Source organism: Lichenostomus cassidix, chromosome 11, assembly GCF_008360975.1.
Source record: "Lichenostomus cassidix isolate B80296 chromosome 11, HeHo_3.0, whole genome shotgun sequence".
Taxonomy (NCBI): Eukaryota; Metazoa; Chordata; class Aves; order Passeriformes; family Meliphagidae; genus Lichenostomus; species Lichenostomus cassidix.
Window position 1 is genome coordinate 18,803,830 of NC_139492.1, and position 23,752 is coordinate 18,827,581.

At 45.0% G+C, this 23,752-nt stretch overlaps 1 protein-coding gene across 1 annotated transcript in view; it reads right to left on the minus strand.

Moving 5' to 3' along the window:
• CMTM4 (CKLF like MARVEL transmembrane domain containing 4) overlaps window positions 1–15,631 on the minus strand; it is a 37,285-nt gene extending 21,654 nt beyond the window's left edge. Inside the window, exon 1 of the mRNA XM_085072017.1 lies at window positions 15,163–15,631. Within this exon, the coding sequence (XP_084928143.1) occupies window positions 15,163–15,348 (186 nt within the window). The 5' untranslated portion in view covers window positions 15,349–15,631. The remainder of the gene's footprint in view (window positions 1–15,162) is intronic.
• Between the last annotated feature and the right edge of the window lie 8,121 nt (window positions 15,632–23,752).

Genomic DNA, 23,752 nt, shown 5'->3' on the forward strand with positions numbered 1-23,752 from the left:
GAAAAAAAAGAATTGGTTGTGTACACTTAGGCCTGACTTAATCCAAACCATTTAAAAATGCAAGATGTGCCATCAGTTTAGGACAAGTGCAGCAGCTTCAGGGTGCAGTGGCCTGGGGTGTGGCAGCCTAAGTCTGTTGGTAAATTCATCAGAGAGGCTGGGAGAAAACTTCAATTGCTTCCCTGTCTGATGGAGGGAGACAGAAAAAGGACAACACTCCCAGACACACAATTTATTTCTAACTCTTTGGTACTTCAAGTAAGATACCAACTAAATGTGTTACTATTTTTCTTGCAATAAAAATATCTCACCCTTCTCCAAGAGCATCCATCCTGCCAGTGCTACAGATAATGCCCTCCTGCTACCTGCCATTACTGTCTCACAGCAAAGCTATGACAAAAAATAAAATCCGCATTAATCACTACATCAGAAAAAAAACTATCCTCCTACAGAAACTTCCTTCTTTCCAATCACAACAGAAATCTCAGTCTTCAATACAAAATATTTTCTCTTTGAAACATCAGGATGATCTTGTCCTCCTACATATTTATAAACTTGCCAGAAGCACCTTTCCAATTTGCTACAAGTTACATCAAACTTCTATAAAAACTACTTCGCAATATTTATGCTGGCCATTTGATCAGAGGTGAACCTAATCTTGTTTTTAATAAAAAAGAAAACTACTCCAAACACATTAAATGAAATTGAAATACATGGGGTTGATACCCCAACCCATGACTCACTCAGAGCTTTAAAGTGTTGTGCAAATGCTACCACATGAGCCAAAGCAGCTTCTCAATGGCCACAGCTCATCTAGTGATAGGGTTCATTAAAAAGAAAACACCATGTATTAAGATTCATTAACTCTGTGGGTTTTAATTTATGAAATAAATCATTTATGAGACAGTCTACATAAAAAAGGCAGTGAATTAACACAATTCTGCCACCAGAACACTCCCTGACTGGCAGGGCTATGAAGCAGAGTGAGTGTCCCACTGCAAACTGCAGAGAAGTAATTTCTGCAGAGCTTCCTACACTCTTCCCTCTGCCACACCTCACATTGCAGACAAAACTGCTGCCTTGCTTACCATGTTGACTACACACACTGTCCTGGGAAGAAGAAGCAAGGATCAAGGCCCTCCAGCCTCCATGCTCCTCCCAGGCTGGCACTGCTGCAGGTGACTGAGACACAAAGCTACACCCAGCTGCGACAGCTCTGCCCTTGCTTTGTAACACTCAGAAAGCAGGATCCAGGATCCTGCATCTGCCTCCCATGACTGCAGTTCCAAGACTAGCTAAAAAGCCCCACAAAACCAGAGAAAGATCATCACATCAGAGCACAGCTCTTGGCCAACAAAATGCAACCCTGAGTGACATTTGTCCAACGCAAGAAGCAACCCCCACTTTCAAATCACACATCTTTTTATAGTTTGGCATGATGAGATTTGACAAGTTTTTCCACAAGCAGAAGTTTCAAGGCTGGTTTACCGTGGAAAAATGAGAAGTTGAATGTGGTGGAAATCTCCTCTTACATGAATTACTGCTCTCTCCCACAAATAACACAGCTACAGCTTTCTTGGGCAGAGGCAAGAGAGAAAGTTTTCTCTGATGGATGAAACAAACCTTTTCATCTGTTTTCCTCTGCACCAAGTATTTTGGAGAGTTTTTTATTCCACTCTAATTCCCCCAACACCCTAAAATTTGTATAGCCCTCTTCTATTACTAATATTTCTCTTTTTTAACGGTTGCTTTTGTTCTTCTACTTCCACTCTTCTTAAAGTACAGTGGATATTACATTAAAATGTAACTTTGTCACAGTGGAAACATCTGCTTATTCTGGACGCTCAGGCCATATAGAGCCATCCCAGGCTACCTGCAGTAACACCTTTTTCTAGCAAATATCTGGTCAGCAAAGCAGGCTCAGAAAGAATGAGGTAAGCTCAGGGCAGGCTGAGGAAAGGTCTGGGTCTTTCCTCAGTGTGTGTAATGCAGCCCCAGTGCTGTGACAGAGCATCCTTCATCCCTCGCCTCCCACCACCACATCACATACAGGCAGGAGGACAAAGCCCCAAGCCAAGGACTAAATACGAGATGTACATCCCAATAATGGCACTTTGTGCTTTTAGCCCTGAATAAACTGGCAAGCTGTCAGCCAGTGTTACTGCCGAGGTAACTCCTGCACTGAACAGCACTGGAGCCCCCAGTGCAGCTCCATGAAACCACCACAATTTAGGGCCAGGGAACTGCAGAAGGAGAGCCTCTTCTCTGGGATCCGATGTCCTCAGAGCCAGCCACATCAGCCTCTTGCCATTACTGTATGCATCTCAACTTTCCGGCAAATTCCCCTGGAGAAGGGCCCTTAATGAAGAAATCATCTGCCTCGGGGCTATGTAAATGGCTCATATTTACATCACTTTCTTGGCAACACAGGCACATCAGACATTAAACACTGTATTTCCCCAAAATGGAGAAAATGTGCTGTGACAGGCACCAACGCTGAAAAAGAACTTTTAGGAGGTTGCTAATGGTGTCTTTTTCCTGTCAGAACATGTTGCATTATATTTTTGAAGAAAATAATCAAAGAACCTTGCACTAAAAATTAAAAAAAAAGACAGCTCTGCAATGAAAACAAAGTAAAAAATGAGTTTTCCTGTTTATCTAAAACATTACCACAGAAAGCCTTATTGTGTGGTTAAATGACATAATTACGCATGATTTCCAAAAAACCACAAAATGGTCAGCATTTTTTCTGCCTGAAAAATACCCACAGAATTTTAGTAAGAATGTCACACTAGCAAGGCATTTTTACATCCAGACTGTTTAAATTAATGGTACAGCAGAATACACATGCACAAAATAGAGAAGAAATATATTACTTTTACACCACTTGAAGTATCCAAAGACATCGAACGTTCTTGAATTAAAATCTAGATTTATTGTTCTCGTTTACTTGGCCCAGCAGTCCCAACTTTATGCATGAAATGAAGTGGGTCTCATTCCTTGCAAAGCACATGCATTTCCCACATCTAAAACAGCTGGCACAGATATGAATATTTGGGATCATATGGCTCAAACACAGTCCTGCTCCTCCAGCAGGAAACCATCTTTTACCCTAAGCAAAAAATGACTGATTTCCCGCCTGCTCCTGGTCTGCATCCTCAAGACTACATGAAAAGTGTTATTAACTCTGGTAAGAGGCTGCAAGGAGCCTTAAATCACAAAGGAGCATTAAATTTTCCCTGCAAGATAGAAAGTTTAGGAAAACAACACTTACCAGAGAGAGAAGCTCAAGCACCACAGTGATTCAGCACCCTGGATGAACTAAATTGTGCTCTAAGGGCACAAATACAAGCAAACAAACCCAGAGAAATTCAACCAGGGCTCCAAATTCACCTCTGTTTGGTTTTGGTGCTGATGGTAGAACAACAGAAAATACGAGTTTCAGGTCATCATTGCACCTCTAGTGTTTTACATGGAGCTGCAAAGTTTTCATTACTACTTAATTCACTTTTGGCTGTAATATGGCAAACTATCCATGCATTAAATATTGTGGAGTCTTTACTGAATCAGCTGATTTTCTCCCACCTCCAGCAGTTTTCTGTAATCCTAAGATTCAGCTACTGCTGACTTCCCTTCTCCATTTAGGCAAAAGACCAATTCTAAATACAGAACATATTGCTGAGGCCTGAAACATTTTGATGGTGTACTAGGAGAAAGGGTCATATTTAAGAGTGAGGCTAATCAGTACTCAAAATTAACAACAGAATATTTGTTTTGAAACATTTACAACACAAAAACTAATGTTTATTAAAAAAAAAATAAAAATTAAGTGGACCGAACAACAGTGAAGAGAAGAGATACTGAACTGGATAGAACAGAAATGCATCAATTTTAAAAGTAAAATTAATCACAGAATCTAGAACAAAAAAAAAAAAAGCTACAGACATGATATGGTGACTTATTTCCTGCTAACTGCATTAGTACAGTTATGTTATTGCTTAGACACACTTATACAACAAACACTCTTATCTGCAAGATAAATGCAAAACCAATTCCAGTTCAAGTACCATTAAACACATAGTAGGTTTTGACAGAAAAAACAAATATTGTTCTTCCTAAGGAAACAAAAACAATTAAAACCCCCCAAAAAGTTTGACTTAGATGTATTTTAGGTTTTATCCAAGGAGATGACCAAAAGAACCACGGAAGAGAATCTGAAGCCAAGACACATTGCAAGAAGCTGTTTGTTTTAGGCACATGACATTTTCTCAATGAATTCTGAGTGGGATCCAAACAAACCCTCCAGATTAGACAAAAAGGAATGTAATGTGGCACCTGCCCCATAAATAAAAGCCCATCAACAGTTTTTTAGCAACCCCATCCTACAGGAAGGTTCATCTGAAGACCACAGAGGGAGACATGCTTTAAGCAAAGGCAAACAAAACATGCAAAACATAACTGTTTCTCCCACCAACTCCCCTCCACTGAAATTTGTGCCTCCAGTCCCCAGAAACTACAATTCCTGTGTAGCATAAACTTAAATACTTTCATAAGCAACAGATCCTTCGGGACAGTAATGAACAAAATCCCAACACAGAGTCCCACACTTCTAACTTTCCCACTTATGCTGCATTAATCACTTCATCCCCAACAACCCAGCAAAGTGAACAACTAGTGGAAAGGTTTATCTTGTATCAACAGTACATGAACTGTGCAAAAGGCTACGGTGAGTGTCATCAGACAGAAAAACTCTGGGAGGCAGATGGTTCTTCACCCCTTTTTCACCATATCCTGATACTTGAGGCCTAATTTTCCCATTCATTGTCTCATGCTCATTTTGGCAGAGTCTGCAGGCAGGGCTTTTTACAGCCATCTCTAACTCCCATCCACCACCAGCTGGTGTGTCTAACGATGCTCTGGTGCCAGACAGGACAGGTTCCTCAGAGCCACCTCCAGCTCACCAAGGTCAGACAGCAAAATTCTCTCAAGCAGCCTCAGGGTCCCCTGCCTGCCCCAGAGGAGCAGAGAGGGACAGGCCAGGGAGATCTGCACACAAACCACCGCAGTGCAGCCACGCCAGACCTCAGAATAGGGCTCCAGGGTGCTGATAAAAACCACAGTCAAAGCACTCACACAACACAGAGTGGAAATTCTTAAACAGCAGGACTACCCAAGTAGGTTTCTTCAAGTCCAATTTTATCACAATTTGACCAGCATTTGCATATCAAGTTCTTCAACAAGACAGGCAAAAATAGGTCAAAGAAACCATCATGCACTTCTTTGGTGCCACACTGAATGCAATTTTGTATGCATTGAGTCATCTGCATCTTCCTCAGCCACTGCCAGCTGCAAGTAGTGGGGGCAGAAGGGAGAATAAGGTATTTTCCCATTAGTCCCATTTGCTGCTGGTCCTACTCATGCAGGCTGTACCACAATAGTAACACAGAGTAAAAACTGGCTACAGGTAACAAAATGGAGAATAAATCCAGTTTAACTGCTGAGTTAATAACCCTCATTTAGTAACCTGAATGTTAGCAACCCTCACTTTCAGGCACCAAAGCAGGGAAATAAATACCTTCCTCAAAAATCACTGCCAATTCCTGTCAGTCTTACACACTAATTTAAAGGTTAGTGACACTGAAGTCAGTAGAGTCACCAGTTTTGTATCAGCATTTATTAGTTGTTGTAACACCTGTGTGGGATGCTCAGGAGGTACCTTGCAGTACAGCACCCACCTTTCCATCCCCAGCCTCCCTGCAAGGGTGAAGTGTCCTCTCCACTTCCTGGCATTTTCCATTAAGTCAAGGTGTAAGAACATAGAGCTTACCATATCTTTGCTATTTAAACAAAATGGGTAGATAAACTGCCCTGTTCTTGTCTTGGGGCTGCACATATATGTTCTGTATGGTGCACACACACTCTCTCTGCCACAACACAGCAAGTTACTGAGATCATATTGCATGATTTTTAAATAATTTTTTTTAAAAAGCTATTGCTTCACTTATGAGAATTCTCTATTCAGCTTTTAAAATATGAGAAAAGTCAACACTTCTGATCTAGCTTCATGTTCCAGTCCATGTTCACAGGCCAGTCTGTGCTGGAAACCTGGCTAGCCAAAACAATATTAAAACACAGTAGTGTAAATCTGGTAACAAACAGAGAAATTAATTTTTATTAGTTTTAAGAAGCCAACGTGTAGTCATAAAATTAGTCAATTATTTGATCTGCACAGCCTCTAGTTTAACTAGCCTGTTTGGCTATTTTAAAAAGTGAAAGTTTATTTTATCACCATCAGAATCAGTCAGTATCCTTTAAAACCCAATTTAAACCCAGTTATGAGTAAACATCAAACATCCCACAAATACTAAAACAAGAAAGGAATTTTAATGAGAAAACAGTCAAGAACTTAAAGTAGTCCTATGGAATCCACTGAAGTTTTTTGGGGTTGTTTTTGTTTAAAGGAAATGGTGCAAAATGTCCTTGCAATCCCAACGTTCCCAAGCCTGCAACCCGAAGGCCCCCCTAGATGCCATGCCTTAAAAGGCAAAAAGAGTCTAGACATCCTGGAGAAAGGGAACATTAAAACAAGAGATGCAGGCCAGGACATTGCAGAGCACTGCCAGCTGCACCGGGGAATGCATGGAACCTCCGTGCTGGGCAGACTGGCTGGCAGGAGGGATGCAGGAGCAGCTCCACCAAAATAGCACAGAGCCCCCAGATGCCATTGCATAACTGCAAATCCACCCACTGGGGAATTTATAACGGGAGAGCAGCTCTGCCCAGGCTGCAGCAGCCTCAGCCTGCACTCTGCAAAATGCTGGGAACAACACAGAGCCTCTGCAGCTCTGCCCTCAGCTCCTGTCACAGCCACTGCACACCAGGGACTGCACACAAGCCTGGCACTGAGCAACAGCACTGCTCCCAAAATCATTTTAAATGGTACTAATTAGAACATCAGAAAAAAATTAAATAGCACTGCATTTAATAAAAGCTTTCATCTACGTTAGATAAAAAGTTTCTAAGCATTAAATGCAACACTTAGTTTCTTTTAGAAGATCGTATGATCAAACAACTAATTAATCCATTCACAACATTCAAGTGGCAGTATCAGTTTCCAGCAAGAAAATAATTTCCTGAGACAGAAGTTACTACAGATTGTGAAAGACTTGGAGAACTTAAGCATTTAATAATATTCACAACCATGCTCGTTGCTTTCTTGCCATAAGGATTTCAGTTTAAAAATGTACAAAAGTACAGAAAATTCCTAATATGGAAATGGTTGTAGTCGATTGATAAAATAATTTGGAAAAAACCTGCCAGACCTGTTTTGAGTAGTGCTGTATCACTGGCAGATTTACAGCATTTGAAAATACCCCGGGTTAGCTTCAGTGAAAGTTACAGCAGAAGCAGCACCTTGTGCAACTCAGACACAGCACAGGACGTGTTTCACCACACTGGCACTGCCTGCTGGGCTTTTAGGCTATCCAGGAATGAAGCACACAATCCCAACCAGTTCAGCTCGCTTGCAACCTAACACTTTGGGAATGCACAAACAAGCTAAAGAAAATTTGGAGACATGTCAAGCATCAACACCTGAATACCAAGCTACATATTAAAAAAAGTTTCACTGGATACTGGAACACTTGTCAGAGTAAAAATGCATCATATTCTTCTACAAGCTAAGGCATTAAACACCAGAGCCTTAATTACACTTCATTAAATACCACAGTCAGGAATCTGATACTCTGAGTTATAGTTCCCAGTTTAATTTGCACACTTGTGAAATTAAAACATCACAAGTTACTCTGCTCATCTGAACCCACACTATGGGCTGAGAGTGGCCTTTTCACTTTGGGTGAGAGCTACACCAGCTCTAGGACCTCTCTCTGCCCATCGTCAGGAGTATTTCTGACCCATCTTTTCTCTACTTGTGCTTGTATGTTCTTACACCTATTTTACATCAGGTTGGGTGTTACCCAGCTTTTGCTTCCCTCCTCCCATATTCTGGAGTTGATGGTACAAGTTCCAAAGAAACCTAAACATTACTTCCATGTTTTGGAAGCAACATGGGAACACAAATCATCTGGGAATTAGGTGACTTTATTTTTTTTAAATAAGAAGGTATTTTTTATTGCACTTCTAATAAGTTGCGACTTCTAGCCCTACAAAACAACAGCAGCTGACCAATTGTTAGGATGTCTCTTCACTGGGCATTTAGTTTTCTTTGCATGCAAAATATCAGTACAAAATTATTTGCTGAGGTCCAGAAGCAAGACAAATTTCCATGAAAAGCAATTCTGAACACAGGATGATGATAGCTACTGACAAGTGTGCAAGTTGATTTGACAAAACAATGCACTCTCACCAGAAGGAACAGATTCCTCCAATACTGGTTATATTACAAGAAAAATACAACCTCTTAAATTTCTAGTCCTCTCTTCTTATCTCAAGATGATAATTAAATCACTAGGGGGCCTCATCAACAAGGACACCACCAGAAAGATGTAAGAAATAAAGGTAGCTTTCCAATCATTAATACCATTAGAATTACACCAGAGTAGTGCATCTATTACTATTGCACTGGTTCATAATGGGAGGACAAAAATACAGCATACTTGGTACAGACATTACAGGAGTTTCTTCTGAAATCAGAATTTAAAAACTATCCACCATCTTAAGAGAGACATTTTTAACAGGAATTTGGAGTTTACTGGCAGTAGAATATGATCCCATAGCCAGATGGTAGTTAAGAGACATCATGAAATAAACCAAAAGCTATTCACCTTTCTGTGGGAAGACAGCCACAGTAAGTTCTTTAGTTGTACACAGAAACAATAAAAAGCAAAGCTAAACAGTTATCTCATTATTCTCCCACAGTAATGTTAGGATAAAAATATCACCACACAGCAGTGCAAATCCACAACCTTTAAAGAGCAATCTCTTTGAAGAAAAATCAAGTTTCAGAGGCACTGAAGACACACCTGAAGAGGATCTCTAAGCATATTTGTGCATTACAAATTTGATCCTCTCAATATGATAACAGCCTTTTTCTAAGACCAAATGCCAAAGACCACCAGTATCTGCTGTGATACTCAACGTCTTCTGAACAAGCAGCTACAAATGCCACTGAAAATCAAAGCTGGCACATGACACAAAAAAATCACTGTGACTTCTTACATAAACACACATTCATTGTTTGGAGAGCATACGAGAATAAAAGGTGGACAATGCAGTTCATCACAGAATGACTATAAATTACAAACGTGATCCTAGGATGAAAGAGGAGAAGTGTCTGGAGAAGTGCCACTGTACAGTGGTGGGACACAGCCAATGGTCAGCATGGCTCAGGTTGTGCCTGCTGAGAACTCCCCACCTCCATCCCACGGGGCAAGGGAGGGCAGCTGGATGGTCCTGAGAGCAGAGAGCCCCTTGCCCAGCACAGCCCAAACCATTTTTGCTCTGCCTCGTGCAGCAAGAACAGGACTGGCTGAGGGCAGGAGGGGGTGAGGAGGAGCTATGGCAAGTGGCAGTGTTAACACAGGCATAAAGAACTATAAACTGCTCAAACTAAATCCACAATGGAAAGGAGGAAGGCTTTCTCTGAAATGCAGAACTGAACAGAATTAAACCTTAAGGTGAAACCATCACCTATGGATAAAAAAGGCAGGTACAGCTCTGCCTGGGACCCCAAGTTCCCTCTGCAGCTCGGGTGTCTCCTGCAGTGCTCTGCTGTTCACCAGGGGCACCGAGTGCTCCCCACCAGCACCAATGGCCTGGCAACTGGGACCTCACTGTGCCCAGAACATCACTCACTGCCTTCTATGACTCCCTGGAACTGAATTAACACTCCGTTGGCAGAAAACCAAACTTCAAAACAATCAGTGCAAAAGCAATCTCCCTTTACCCACACTGATCCAGAGGCCCACTGGTAACTTCCCTGACATACAGAGGGCAGCTGCCTGTGAAGCACCCAGCTCCCTGCTCCAGGCACCCATTCCCAGCTGGGAATCAGACCCAGAGCTCTGCAGGGGCAAAGGAGCAGGCAAGTCAGACATGCCCTAAGATGTGACACAGCACACACAGGTCAGAGGCTGGGGGCTCCATCCATTCCTTCCCTCCAGCTGAGATGCTGAGCTCACGGCACAAGAAGGCACAAGAAGGCACAAGAAGGCAGCAATAATTAAATATGATATTACTGAACACCTCAGAATAGCTTTCAACCAGATCCTAACAGTCAGCAATTAGCTTACTCCTAGGAACATAAATGTTATTACTCTAATTTTCTGATATAATTAACAATGAGAATTCTCAGTAGTCTTATTACCCATGTAGGCATGTATTCCTGGCTTTTGAATTTTGTTTGCTTCATTGTAACCGAACCTGACAGCAAAGAGTTCCACTCTAGTCCTGGCATTGGCAACCCATTTCTGAATCTGGAAATGTATAATGACAGTAAGCCACAAAACAACTTTTTTTTTCAATGTTCAGCTGATCTCCACCAATGAAGATGGAACTTTTTATTCCAAAAATGGTGAACATCTGAATTGCTATTTCCCCCAGATTTCATTTAGCTGAAAATGCTGCCTCCCCTGACAGGCAGTATCAAATGCTATAGACAAGAAGAGAGCAAGCACGGAGTGATACTTCCCAGTGCACTCATCAGCATCTTGCAGCTTGGAGACCTCCCAAGCAGAAGTATTATCTTCTTTAAAAGGAATCTCTGATGGATTTTTGTAGCATTTGGAACAAACACATGAAGAGAAGGAAGTCTAGGGCTGTCTGAGCCACAGAAGCCATCACTAACCACCACAAATGGCATGCACCCTCTTTCAGCCAGCACATGCCAAGGGCTTTCTGCTTCTTGCTGCTTCCACCAGAAGGGTGCTGTGATCCCAGTGCTCCAGGTAAACCATTCCTAACTACTGCCAATGGCACAAAAACTGACCAGGATTCTTCACACCAATTGGCCCAGCTCTTAAAGGTGCTATAAGTTACTTTAAATCAAGTACCTGTGCAAACCTGGCAGGATTCCAGTGAGGACCAACCAGGTTCCCTACAGGATTCTGCCTGGTTTCCTCATAACTCACCCGGAGGCCAGAGGAACCGCCCATTTGGAGCTACACTGCCAGGAAAACTGAGCAGCAGACAAAGGGCAGCCACGACCAGCCGTGGGAATTTCAGCAGGAAATATGTCTATTCCCAGCTTTAATGACAGTAAGATCCTTAAGGGTGAAGAATTACAATAATCAAGGAAAAATAATAATAATGCATTTAGAAAAGCTGAAGAGAAAACTAAAATTAAGAGGGGGAAAGAAAAAGCAGAGTCTCATCTAAAATGAAACTATTTCCAGCAAAGAGCTGGTACCTGCTAACCAGCCCATCTCCTTTGGATGACTGAATGGGCCCCTCCTGACTCTTCACACAATAAACACCTTTCTACAGCAAGCATACTCAGGAAAAAGAGACACTGTCCTTAGGAAATTTAAGGGAATGGGGAAAAAGAACTGAAATAAAACAAATCATTTGAGGATGTCCATAGCAAAGTTTTCCAGCCATATCCATTTCATTACTGTACAACAGTCTCCATGGGAAGTATTAAAGCCCTCAAAAGCATGAGAAACAAGTTCTTGTCAGCAAGTAATGAGAATTAACTCTAAAGAATATTCCTGCTCTGCTCTCTGAGGACAGCCACCTCTGTCTCACACCTTCCATGAGAAAAGGTATTGCTCCATTTAAATATCAGAAAGTCAACTGAGACGTTCTCCAAAGGAAAAACATTTCTTTGGTTAGCACGCAAGTGTACTGGCTTCTCCCTGACTTCCATTTTGAGTTCAAAGTCTCATTAAAAACAAAACCAAAAGGCACAAAACAAACATGAGAGCTCCAAACTAACTCGTCTTCTCCCCGCTCCATTTCCCTTTGTGCCATTCATTTCCCTTCTAGTGACACCCTCAGGTGTCTCAGCCACCCCAGGTGCCCTGAACACTCCTTTTCTGATGTGATCCAACATTATCCACCTTCCTCCAAGCTGCTGCTGTAAAGAGGCTACAGCTGCATTCCCAGTACAGCAGCTGTTTCCTCACAGATCCCAACAAACACACACAACTATTTCAGGGAACAGTGACATACAGACAAGACTCCTTTCTGCAAAACTCACTTACTTAACAATAACATTGTCAAAAACCAGGGAAATTGGTTCAATGCTAAGCTGTTCCACATGGGCTCTTTTCCTTACTCCCTCACTGTTCCTCACACTGCCATTACTGACCACTGGCAGGCAGATCCAAGGACTGGGAACTCTTCAGCTTGGCCATAAAGAGGAGTTACAAGCCTTAAATTACACAGTTTTCTAGTCTGCAACCAAACCTAAACTTAGCAAAACCCAAAACAAGGCTCAGAAATAAGCTGCACAATACTATACATGAGACATTATCATAACCCATTATGCTGGTGTCCCTTCAAAGGACACTTTGGAGCATATTCTCCTGAAATGTTAACAGATATGAGTTAAAACTATTGTTCCCTCCAGCAGCACTTAAATTACTTCATATGCCTACAATGCCATAATAGTTTCCCTCTTATAACAAGCCCTTTATTCGAATCCATAAAGATAAATCTGTAACAAATTAACAGAGCACTACACCTATTTTAAGTGATGTGGGGCTTTCCCCATGCCCTGTTCCTTCTGCTTTTGACAGTCAAAAATGGGCATTTGGAAGCAGGGCCATCCAAGCCACAAAGTGCAGCAGTTTTCCTTCACAGCACCATGGGCCATTTTGTGGGAAGCCCTTCAACCAAAGATTAGAACAAGCAGCAATGTTTGCCTTGAGCTGATATTTTGCCCGCCAATCACAAATATATTTTAAGACAAATCCTGATGCTAAAAGAAGCACATGCATTGTAATCTTTCCTGTAACATTCTTTTTACTAGAATACATTTAGAGCCTTTTATCTTAACCAGTACTTGTCTTTTTCCTTTTTGTAATTTTTTTTTTGTGTGTGCCAGGAGTTCCTTCTTGTTTTTAAGAGATAGAGTTCTACCCTACAGACTTTGTTACTTTTCAGCTCCTGCAGTATTTTTGTAATGGTATTATTGAATATTGTAATTGAAATAATTATACTTGGCAAATAAGCAACCTAAGTACACAGTGGAATGTGCTCTCTCTTCTTTCTTTTCCAACACTGCTCAGTTTTCCATTGGTTTGCAAATGTCAGTAGTCTGCTCTTCCATTACTGTGAATGAGACTGAGCTTTTCTGAGTACAACTAACCAGCTGAGGTGGTGCACAGCCTTCCACGCTACACTAGCTAATCTAATTTCTCCTTAAGTGCTGCCCCTCTACATTCATACACTCCCAGGAACTACATGCAATAGCTCAGATCCTGGTTATGAATAGGGCACAAAACATGGCTCAGTTACTCTGATGACACTACTCTGCACATATAAATCCTACTAATGATGCACTGGGAGCAGCACTGCCTTTGTCCAGAGACAAGGAAACCTCTTTAACTCCAGCAGAGTGTGGTTTTCCCCCACCTTTCTTAACATGACTTAAAAACTCACAAGGTGTACTCCATGGATCTTTGGAAACTGTTCCAAGCAAGTCAGATTTAATAATAAAGGATTCAGTTACAATCAGTAATTACTCATTTTAATGACAAGTTTTTAACATGACCTGCCACAGTAGTTAGTGTACTGCAGAAAGGATCTGCAGTAGGAACAGAAACAAAAATCCCCAGGGCAGATTATTTCAGAGTATCAGGCAGCACCACCCCAGGATTTCTACCACATGGACAGATTTTAACAGCTCGAAGACAGGTAGATGTTACACAGTGATGACAGATCCTTTGGCTCCAGTCCTGAACACACACAATGCAAACACTGCTGGTCCCTGTTGACTACTGGGGTAATGCACTCACTGCTAGCATTTGCAGAGCACAGGTTCCACCCTACACCGAGGAGATGAGGAGAAAACAAATCACACTTCCAAATCCCGGGCATTCATAAAAAATGGTCACACATTCATCACCACAGTCCTCTCTAAACTTGCATGCAGCTGAAGCTAGGATTCTTCCAATGTGTTTTTCATGAAACCTGTATGTGCAAGTTTTGCCTTGTGCTAACCAGCAGTGGTTTTAAAAGCTGAAGTTATATATATGAAATATTAAAATGTTTCTGACATCACAGTTCTCAAAGAACCCGTCCATTTTATGTTACAAGAATTTGCAGTACCCTGTAAGAAATTACTTTAAAATCTATTTAAAGCTTTTTTTCATATTTCTGTATTTCATATGCTAAAATCTATTTCAAGCATTTTCATAAAACACCTCTCTTCCTAATATCCTGAAAAACACGTTTGTTTATTTGAAAGATATAAATATCATAGTGACTTGGAAGGCAGATCAGATGAAGGCAAACATCAGCATCAGCACCACTGAAACTGCTGAAATGCTTTGGTGTTTATTACGTGTTTCACTGCCGGGGTGGTCCAAGCCTTGCAGGGGCTCCATCAAACCGAACGGCCCAGGCGGTCAAAGTACGCGAAAAACAGCTCACGTTTAATTTCACAATACAAACTCACACGTTTGCTGTGTGGGTTTTTTTAAGGCTTCTTTCCTTTTACTCCGTGCATTTAAGAGAACTTCAGCCCGCTAAGGGCAAGCAGGCGAGGGAGGACTCTGCGAGCTCCGGGAGGCTGCCGGGGGACGGATCGCAGCCGGGGCACGGATCGCAGCCGGGGCACGGATCGCAGCCGGGGGATGGATCGCAGCCGGGGCACGGATCGCAGCCGGGGCACGGATCGCAGCCGGGGGATGGATCGCAGCCGGGCACCGCCGAGCCTCACCCGGGCACGGCCGGGAGGCGCCCCGGGCACCGCGGAGCTCCTGCACGGCTGAGAACGTGTGCAGCCGGCTGCTGAGAAGCTGCCTGCTGTAACTCCTTGGCCCTGCAGCGGTGGTTTGTCTGGCACGCCGGTGATCCGCGGGCACACGGCCGAGATGAAACGCGCTCTGGCAGCCCCGGGCAGCGCCGCATGGCCCCGGCCGGGCCCGAGCCTCACACCAACCGGGACCGGCCAGCCCTCACAGCGACCGGGACCGGCCAGCCCTCACACCGACCGGCCCTGCTGCTCGCCCGCCCGCTCCCCGCCGCGGTACTCACCACCTCGGCCAGCTTCAGCCTGCCCAGGGTGCTCCGCAGGTAGTCCAGGTCGCAGCGCAGGCCGCCCAGCCCGTGGCGCTGGCTGACGGGCTCCGTGGTGGGTTGGTAGGGGCTGCTGGCCGCCGAGATCATGGAGGCGCTGGACGCCTCGCCGTCGAAGCCCTCCAGGTCATCGCCGTTCCTCATGGTGCCGGTGCCGCCGGGGGTGGCCGCGGGCTCCGGCCCGAGCGCCGCGCTCAGCTAAGGCTGCGAGGGCTGCATGGCCGCCCCGCGCCCGCCTCAGGCAGAGCGGCGCGGGGAGCGCCCGGGCAGCATCTCGCGGAGCGGGACCGCGCCGCGGTGCGGAGAGGCGCGGAGCGGTGCGCGGAGCGGTGCCCCGGTGCGGAGCGGTGCGGAGAGGCGCGGAGCGGTGCTCCGGTGCGGTGCGGTGCGGAGAGGTGCCGCGCTGTACCGTGCGGAGCTAGCCCCGGCCGCGCAGCCCTGAGCGCCGCACCCCGCCCCGCCGCTCGGGGGCGCCCTCCCGGCCCGCCGCCTGGCTCTGCTGCCGATCCCGATGCCGCTCCCGACCCCGGTTCTGATCCCGAGCCCGCTCCTGGTCCCGCTCCTGGTCCCAGCAGGACAGCCCAGCTCCGAGAGACGACGCCGCAGCCGCTCCTCCCCCTGCGCTGAGCGGAAAGGGCGGGCAGAGCCCGCCCCGGAGGGCGCGCAGCCGGGCGGTGCCTGCGCCGCGCCCGCCCCGGCGGGAAGGAAGGCGCACCTGCCCGGCACCGCGCCCGCCGCTCCGTGCCCCGCCCGCCCGCTCCCGGAGTGCCGCTGGCACCGAGCCGCGCTCACCGCCTGGGCTCGCTCCTCGCAGGGCACCGAGCTCCGGCAGCTGCCCCGGGCTCACGGCCGAGCAGCCCCGCGCTGACTCTGCGCCCCAGCGGCTCCAGCAGCGGAGAGCTCCGGCCGTTCTGCCGCCAGTGTTGTGTTTCGAAACAGTGACCTTCTCCAAGTTAGTCTTGACTGGCTGTGAATCAGGTTTTGGAGGTACTTTTTCTTTTAATGTGTCATGACAAATAAGTACAAATTGCAACATAACCTGGCAAATCCAGGTGAGTGAAACGCTGCTAAGTTATTTTAACACAGCCAGACCGCTGCGTACCACAGTCAAGTTCAAGTGTTCAGTGTTGTATTCTGTGATCTGCCATCATTGTGAGCCAGTCTGTGACAGACCACTGCACCTTATCACTGACAATCTGCACTGTCACCTCTTTCATGTGACAGGACCTTGACGCATTAACTCTCCTAGCGTCTTCCTCTGGCCTCCAAGAGTCTGACTTATTGCTATGGTCTTCTGTTTTCCATGAACACTGTGGATTATTCACTTTGGGATTTCCTTTTCATTTGCTTGTGAGTTTCACTTCATGTCTCCCTTTCAGTTCCCTTGAAGCTCCTTTAATCATTCTTTTCACGGGTTCTGTCTACCGTGTACATGCGATTTTTAATTTCCAGATACTTTTCTTCTTTCATTTGGCCTCTGAATAAAGATCCCCAAAGAAGGAGGGGCAAGGAGAGAGGCTCGGAGAGAGAACCAGGGAATGAGAATGGGATTTGTTCACCACTAACAGTCATGGTTTGGTTAACTGGAGCCACAGCTGACTGTGCATCCGTCCTTCCACAGCTCCTCTGCTACACCCTGGTGCTGGAAAAGGCTGATTTCTCAAGCAAGATGAACAGTTGGGAAAGAGAGCCATTGTCCTTTGGTGAAATGGAGTGGCAGGGAAATAAAAAAAAAAAAAAAGAAAAAACATGAGCTAAGTCTGGAGAAGGAAGCTAACTCTGTTGCTTGGGTCACATGAACCTGGCTTAGCAATAGGAAATCATAAGTGTAAGGGGGAAATCCTGCTTTGGCACAGGGCAGGGCTAATAGATGTTCACAGTGTCTTATTTCAGTTCTTGTATAACTCTGGGGAAATCAGAACTGTCACAAAGCTCTTTTTCTAGCAGGAAGTATCATGAGTAGGTGGTTGTCACTTAGAAGAGCATCTCTGGGTTGTAACTTAAGGCTCCATGGCTGTTTCAGGAACACAGGTTATGCATGTTTACCTGCGAAGACATTTAGCCTTTAGTTTGAAGGACTGTTGTGGCAGTTCTAGAGATCTAGCCTGGGCAAAACAAGGAAAACATTTTTGAAATATCCAGTGAGTATTGTGGAGGTCAATCTTTTGCAGTTCTGACCAAAACACAGCGGTGTGTTGAAAGAGAATCAAAAGGTGGTGTTGAAGAGGGACAAAGGGGAAAGATGTTTGAGTGGTTTAGCAAAAGGTGAGGTGGTAGGATACCTTTATTCTGGCTATTTGCTTGGTGCCTCCTGCACACCCTTTTGCAAACTTCTTAAAAACTTCCTTTTCCCATGGAGGACATGAAGTGTAAATGTATGTAAATCATGAGAGCACTCTGGGGGTGCTGGGAGGTGCGAAGACACCGAAACCCTCTGGTTTTGGGCAGCCAGCTCCCGGGGTAGGAAGAGCACAGCGAGCAAGCTCTGCTCCAGCAAAGTGTCCCTGGAGCAAGAGGGAGACCTGGTCCCAGTGTGTGCTGTGTCCCAGCTCCCAGGGCAGCTCCTGAGTGTCCCAGCTCCGAGGGCACAGCCCTGCCAGGAAGGCCCATGCTGAGCCCAGGCCATTCCAGGGATCCCTGGCGTTCTCCTGGATGGGTGGGTGGGCTGGACTGACTTGGCAAGGCCTGCTGAGGCTGCTGCCAACATTTAACAAAGGAATCCTTTACACACATTCTTGCCTGATACGGCACCTTTTCAGCTCTGCAGCACTGGAAGGAGAAAAATGTCTGCATTTAATATGTAAATAAAAGTACTGATTCAGGAAAAAGGTCACTGCGTTCATCCCAGGCAGACCAGATCGCTCTCAGACAACTTTGGCTTTACAAATTTCCAAGCTTTCCAAGCACAGGCTGCCATTCCATTGTGTGCCTGCTCAGGGAGAGCAGGAAAATGGGGAACTGGGTCAGTGATCAGCACTCACAGTATCAAGCTAATCAGATCATGGAATTCATCAGGGAGTTCTTCACATCCAGCTAAAATATGAGTGAAGAGTGAAAACAAGGAAGAAACAGCACTGAGGGGAAAATCAAGTAGGCTGTTCATAGACACTGCAATTAAATGATGTGTTTTGTTACAGAACAGTAAGGGCAGCTTTGACAGAATCAAAAACTCCCCATCAGAAAGAATCTCCAGGGCAGTGGTCAGAAATTAAAACCAGCTGGTGAGTTAGGTGTAAAAAGTAGTGTAGAGAGAATCTTAAATATTCTCAGTGAACAAACTGAACAGAGACCCTCATCTCTCAGCCTTCATCTCAGCTATTCCTGTAGCCTCTCATAACTTGTGAACCAGTTGTGGGTTCTTGTCATTAAGCACATTTAAGTGCTATTTCCAAGATTAAAGCCTGTGATTCTATTCCAGCGGAACAGGAATATCAACTTAAAACCAGATTTTTAAAGCTGCATTTATGTAGTTTTAACACACTTAAAAGTATTTTAATGCTTATACATAAAATTCTGTAGATCTGAGTGGTGCTTATTAGGAATGGTGCTTTAGTGCAGTTAAAAGTGTAAAAGGCATTAGAATCCTAACAGGAAAGTTACTTCTGTGCAAGTACCTGAAAAGAGCTGAGAGGTTCTTTAAGAAAAGGCTCTGGTATTTCCACATGACCTACCAAAGGGAAGGAGCACTGGTATGCTGCCAAATTCCAGGAGAGCTGAGCAGTGATTAGAGTTTAACTTTGGCATCAGACAGGAGGCTTTTTTCCCCTTGAAATTCTCAACGTAAAAAAGGCTGAAACTTTTTCTCAGCTTTTCAGTTGGGAGAAAAGAAAAAAAAAAAAGCCCCACCCTCAAAAGCTAATAAAGAACTTACTTTAGGCAAACATCTGGTAGCTTTGAGTGCCGTAGTGCAGGGAATTGTGCATTTTCCCAGAGTGGGAGTGTGGTGTGCACACTGGTTCTGAAGCCATGAGCAGCCTGGGAGGTGGGCAAAGCATTTTGCTGAGTCAGAGGTAGGAATTAATACAAGAATAAACTGCAAGTTCTGACACAGCCTTCAAGCAGGATGGTGGGGAGTCCTGAGGTCAGTTCTGTGTAATGCTGCTGAACAGGGGGACAATTCCATGTCACCACACCAAGCCACAGCTCGTGTGACACCGTGGGAAAGGCACCTCAGGAACAGTGATGAGACCAGAATTCCTCAGCCAGAATCAAAGCCCAGCCCTACCAACTGAGGAAAGTGCAGGGAGCAGCAGCCAGGAGAACAGAAAGAAGCTGAGGTGAAGGGCAATCTCTAAGAGCTTCTTCCACTGAATATCCAGGCAAGTTCCACTGGCTGAGAGCACCATGTCAGCTTGGCCAGGGTCCCTTAGGCACACACCACAGCCCAGTGAGGGACTCCTGGGCTTTTTGTCTGGTTGAAAAAGTGCAGCTTCAGTAGCCAAAAGCAGTAATGAGTTCTGTTCCTCTCCTCAGCCACAAGTACAATACTGGCCTGTGCACACTCCCAGCACCTCCACCTGCACTGCAGCCCTGAGGCCTTGGAAAGTAAACAGAGCAGCCCTGGAGCCCCCAGACCTCCCCCACTGGTGACAGTGACAGTCCCCGAGCAGCAGGGATGCCACCAGCCCTCACAGCTGGGACCAGAGGCAGCAGCAGCTGAAGGCCCCACAGGACCCAAGCCGAGGAGCTCTACAGAGTTAAGGGGACAGGCAAAAGTCACTCCTGGAATTTCACCATCACTATCAGGAAACGATATTTCCCTTTCAAAAACAAACCAAAAAGAAAAGAATCCTCCCCCCAAAACAAAACCAAGAAAGGCAATGCTGCCATACGGATCAGTCAGACCCTTACCTTGCAGACACAAACACGACTTCATGTGCTTTTAACAATGAGCCATTCACAGAGCCTTGGGGTTTTGGCTTTTTTTGACTCCAGGATTAGGGACTGACATTCTGTATCATGTACTGGTCCAGTTTGGTGGTGAAGAAGTCACTGACTCTTTTCACCTTGAAAAACTTCTAAGGGCATCTGCAATCTGCAAGTGCCAGAGAGGGGTTACCATGCAGCCCAGCTGAGCTCAAGGGTAGCCGACATTCTACAGAGCACAAGGTGAAATTAATTCCTATAAAAAATAGAAGCAAAATGCCAGATTCTTAAGAAAAGTGCCAACAGACCTTTAATGGTGCTGGGAACCAGCCAAGACTGTGAGTTACATTTCTTTTGAAAGAATACTGTATAATGCAGCACACTGAAAAAATACGCAGAGAGACTGACAGCAGTGTTTATTTTATTCATGGCACTACATTTATTCAGGGAACAGAGGGGGGAAAAAGTCCTGGACCGAGAAAAAAGATGGTGGTCTTCCAATAACACCATAAAACCACACAGAGCTAGCGCAGAAGGCCAGAAAACCCTTGTTCCCTCTGCATGGACATGGGGATGCTGCCCCTGCAACACCCAGCAGTTCTATAGCAAGTGATGGAACACGCAGGCTACAGCAGGCCTTGGAGGGAAAGAGCTGGGTTTACTTTTTGAGGAGGTAGGAAGCTGAAGGGGAGAATGAAGAAATGGTATAAACCATGTTTTATAAGCAAAGTTTTAAAGGTCCCTTAGCAGGCTTAAAAAAAGATGAAGTACACTCACTACATTCTTTCTTTCCACGGACGGAACGGGCCAGCGAAAACAACTGACCTCAACTGTTTTAATCCTGTGTGTGTTGTTATGCAACAAGCCAAGCAGTCCCCTGCACTTCTGCTGGGGAGCTGCACATGGGAGAGAAGTTCATTCTTTAATTGCCCTCCTGAATTTGTTTTACTTACAGCTAACCTGCAGCTGATTGCTAACATCAGCAACCATAATAGCAGCTCAAGAATATTCCCTTTTGCAACAGCACTTAATTTCTCCATACGATAGAACTTTGTATTTGGCTCATTTGGCTCGTTCCGCCGCAGAGCATTTCTTTTGGTTACATGGGTCTTCTACATGCAAGGGAAAGTCTTGGCTTTTTTTGCTTTTTTTCAACAGGAAAAATAATTTCAAGTCTTCCATCACTGGCTATAAAGCCAAGGCAGGCATATGGCCCCAGCTCTCTAAAGCCATACACAAAGGAACTAATAAATCCTGATTCCTTGCAGACTTGTCCTCTCTTCCCACCTTCCCCAGCTCACCCCTCCCTCCGAGCCCACTGACCCAGCACCTCCCCAGGGTCCCTTAGCACAGGCAGCAGCTTAGCTCCTATTTATGTCCTCCAACTACTGCTCCAGCAAAAGGAAGCCAGTGCTGCGCCAGGTTCCGTGTGTGCAGACCACAGATCTTTGTTTGGCCTGGCTTGCCTAGGAATCAGCCAAACTTCCTTGGCAATCCTACCTAAAGCAGAGGAAATCTTTGGATTTATCGTCTCCACCAAGCCCTTAATTTTCATGCAACTGGGATTAAGTCAGCTGTCTGCGAGATCTTTCTTGTCACTGAAGCTGGCCAAAAGATTTGTTATTTTTGAGGAGGGGGTAGCACAGGACAGAGCACAAATGCAAAAGCAGTGGAAACCATGCTAAAAATATTTCAAATATGACAGCATTCCCTTAATAGTTGTGTTGTACTTCTGTTCAGCTGAAAGGTGACTTGGGAGAGATTTTGACAGGCTTTTGCTGTTTCAAGTATTTCAGATCCTGCCAATTTCTCTGGCAGTTTCTCAGCATTGCAAGGTATTGGTCAAAACATCCAAATTCAGCCAGTTAAGCACAGCTAATTGTAGTCACCTACTGACAATTCAGTGTTGTCCTGGGGCACGTGTGCTCTTCCCAGGAAAACAAACCTGTGAGTAACAATTCAGGTTCACAGCATAAACAAATCTCAGCACTAAGTCATTAGCCCCCATCTCCTGCACAGATCAAAGGCTGATACTGCACTGCTTGTTTCCAAGCCAGCCCATCACAACAGGAGCTCCCAACCCTTCCCAAAGCTGGAGCTGGTAACAGGCTCCATCACTGACCTCCACACCTGAGCAAGAAAGAGCCAGTTCTGGTGTTGGTTGGAAGAGCCCAGAGCTCTCCCTGTAGGAGATCTGCCTTGGTTTTGGATTCACGAGATATTCTGTGCAGTGACTGGTCTTAAATGAAATGGAATTTTCTCCTACCTCTTCCTCTCTGCCTGTAGGCACAGTAATTGAACTCTTTCAGAACATCAGAAAACGCTGAACATCTTCACTTTCTAATAATCTCCAGAGCATCATCAGTGTACCAAGACCTTTGTGGATAATTGTTTTCCTCCTCTGGAAAGGAGAGAGGTTTTAATTTGGTGTGCAGCGTCAAATCCAGTCCCTCTCACTGAGGCCCTGAACAACAGAGTGGAGCTGATCTCAGCAGCCCTCTCCCTCCATCCATTATTGCTCAGTGGTCTCACTCCCTCTGTTCTGTCATTTAAGTCCATTCCACTCCCTCTCTAAAAGGCAAATTCCTGGTTTTTGGAATGCTGCCAGACTGGTGAGTATCAGAGATCTACAACTGCATTTGCCTTTCCTCAACAACTTCAATATTTTACTCTGCACATGCTTGCAGTAGTTGCAAGTACATTTCTGGCATGTTTTGAGGGATTGATTTTGGTTTTAAGCATTTGGCAAGCCCAAGATAAGGATGACATTTTTACATATGTCATAAAGCTTTGCTGGGTGTTACATTCAAAACATTCATATTGAAAACTCAGACACTGTTTAAAGGCAGCTTGTGCAAGTTAATTCAGCTTTCTTGTGGACAGATACAACTGTTGGCTTTCAGTGCTGGACGCTGCTATTTCAACTTTTGTTCTAAAAGAAACAAACCTGTCAAACCAGTGTCAATTTAGTGAACTCTAAATTAGAGAGGAAAACAACTTAACTCAGTAAAAATCATAGAACGGAATGACATTGCTTTTCTTTGGGAAAAATTCAGCAGGTCACTCTTTGGAAGATACATAGATGACAAAAATAATCTGCCAAACAGCAATTACTGACGGAAGCTGACAAGCAGCTCACAAAGGCACATCCAACACTGTTACCTTCAGGCACCAGTCCCACACCTGCCATCTCCTGGCCTTAGAATATTTCAGCTCCAGAAACCTTCAGCAGAACATAATTGTAATTAAGTGTCAGGGAAAGGGGAGTGAGGGATCCTTTCCTTCAGATGAAAAGTTACTACTCGCAGTGTTGGTTCTGCTGCACGAAGTCTGCAACCAAAGGCAACAGAGAAAATGAATTGCTTCCCTTGGTCCTGACATCATCTCACAGAGCTCCTGCATGTAATTACCAACGTGCTTCCAATAAAGCCCTCCAGGAACTCACAGCCTGGGGCTCTGAATCCTGGAACAAACCAGGGCTTACACAGCTCTGTCACAGGGGCACAGTGCTCCAGATCAACTCACACTGCCACGTCACGCCTCTGGCACCAGGATTGCTACCCATGGAGCACCACTGCTGGTGCTCTGCTGCATTGGCACAAGACATGGCTGTGCTGCTAACACTGCAAGCCTTTCTGTTCTGTTTAACACAGAATTAGGTGCCATATACTTCAGGATTTTG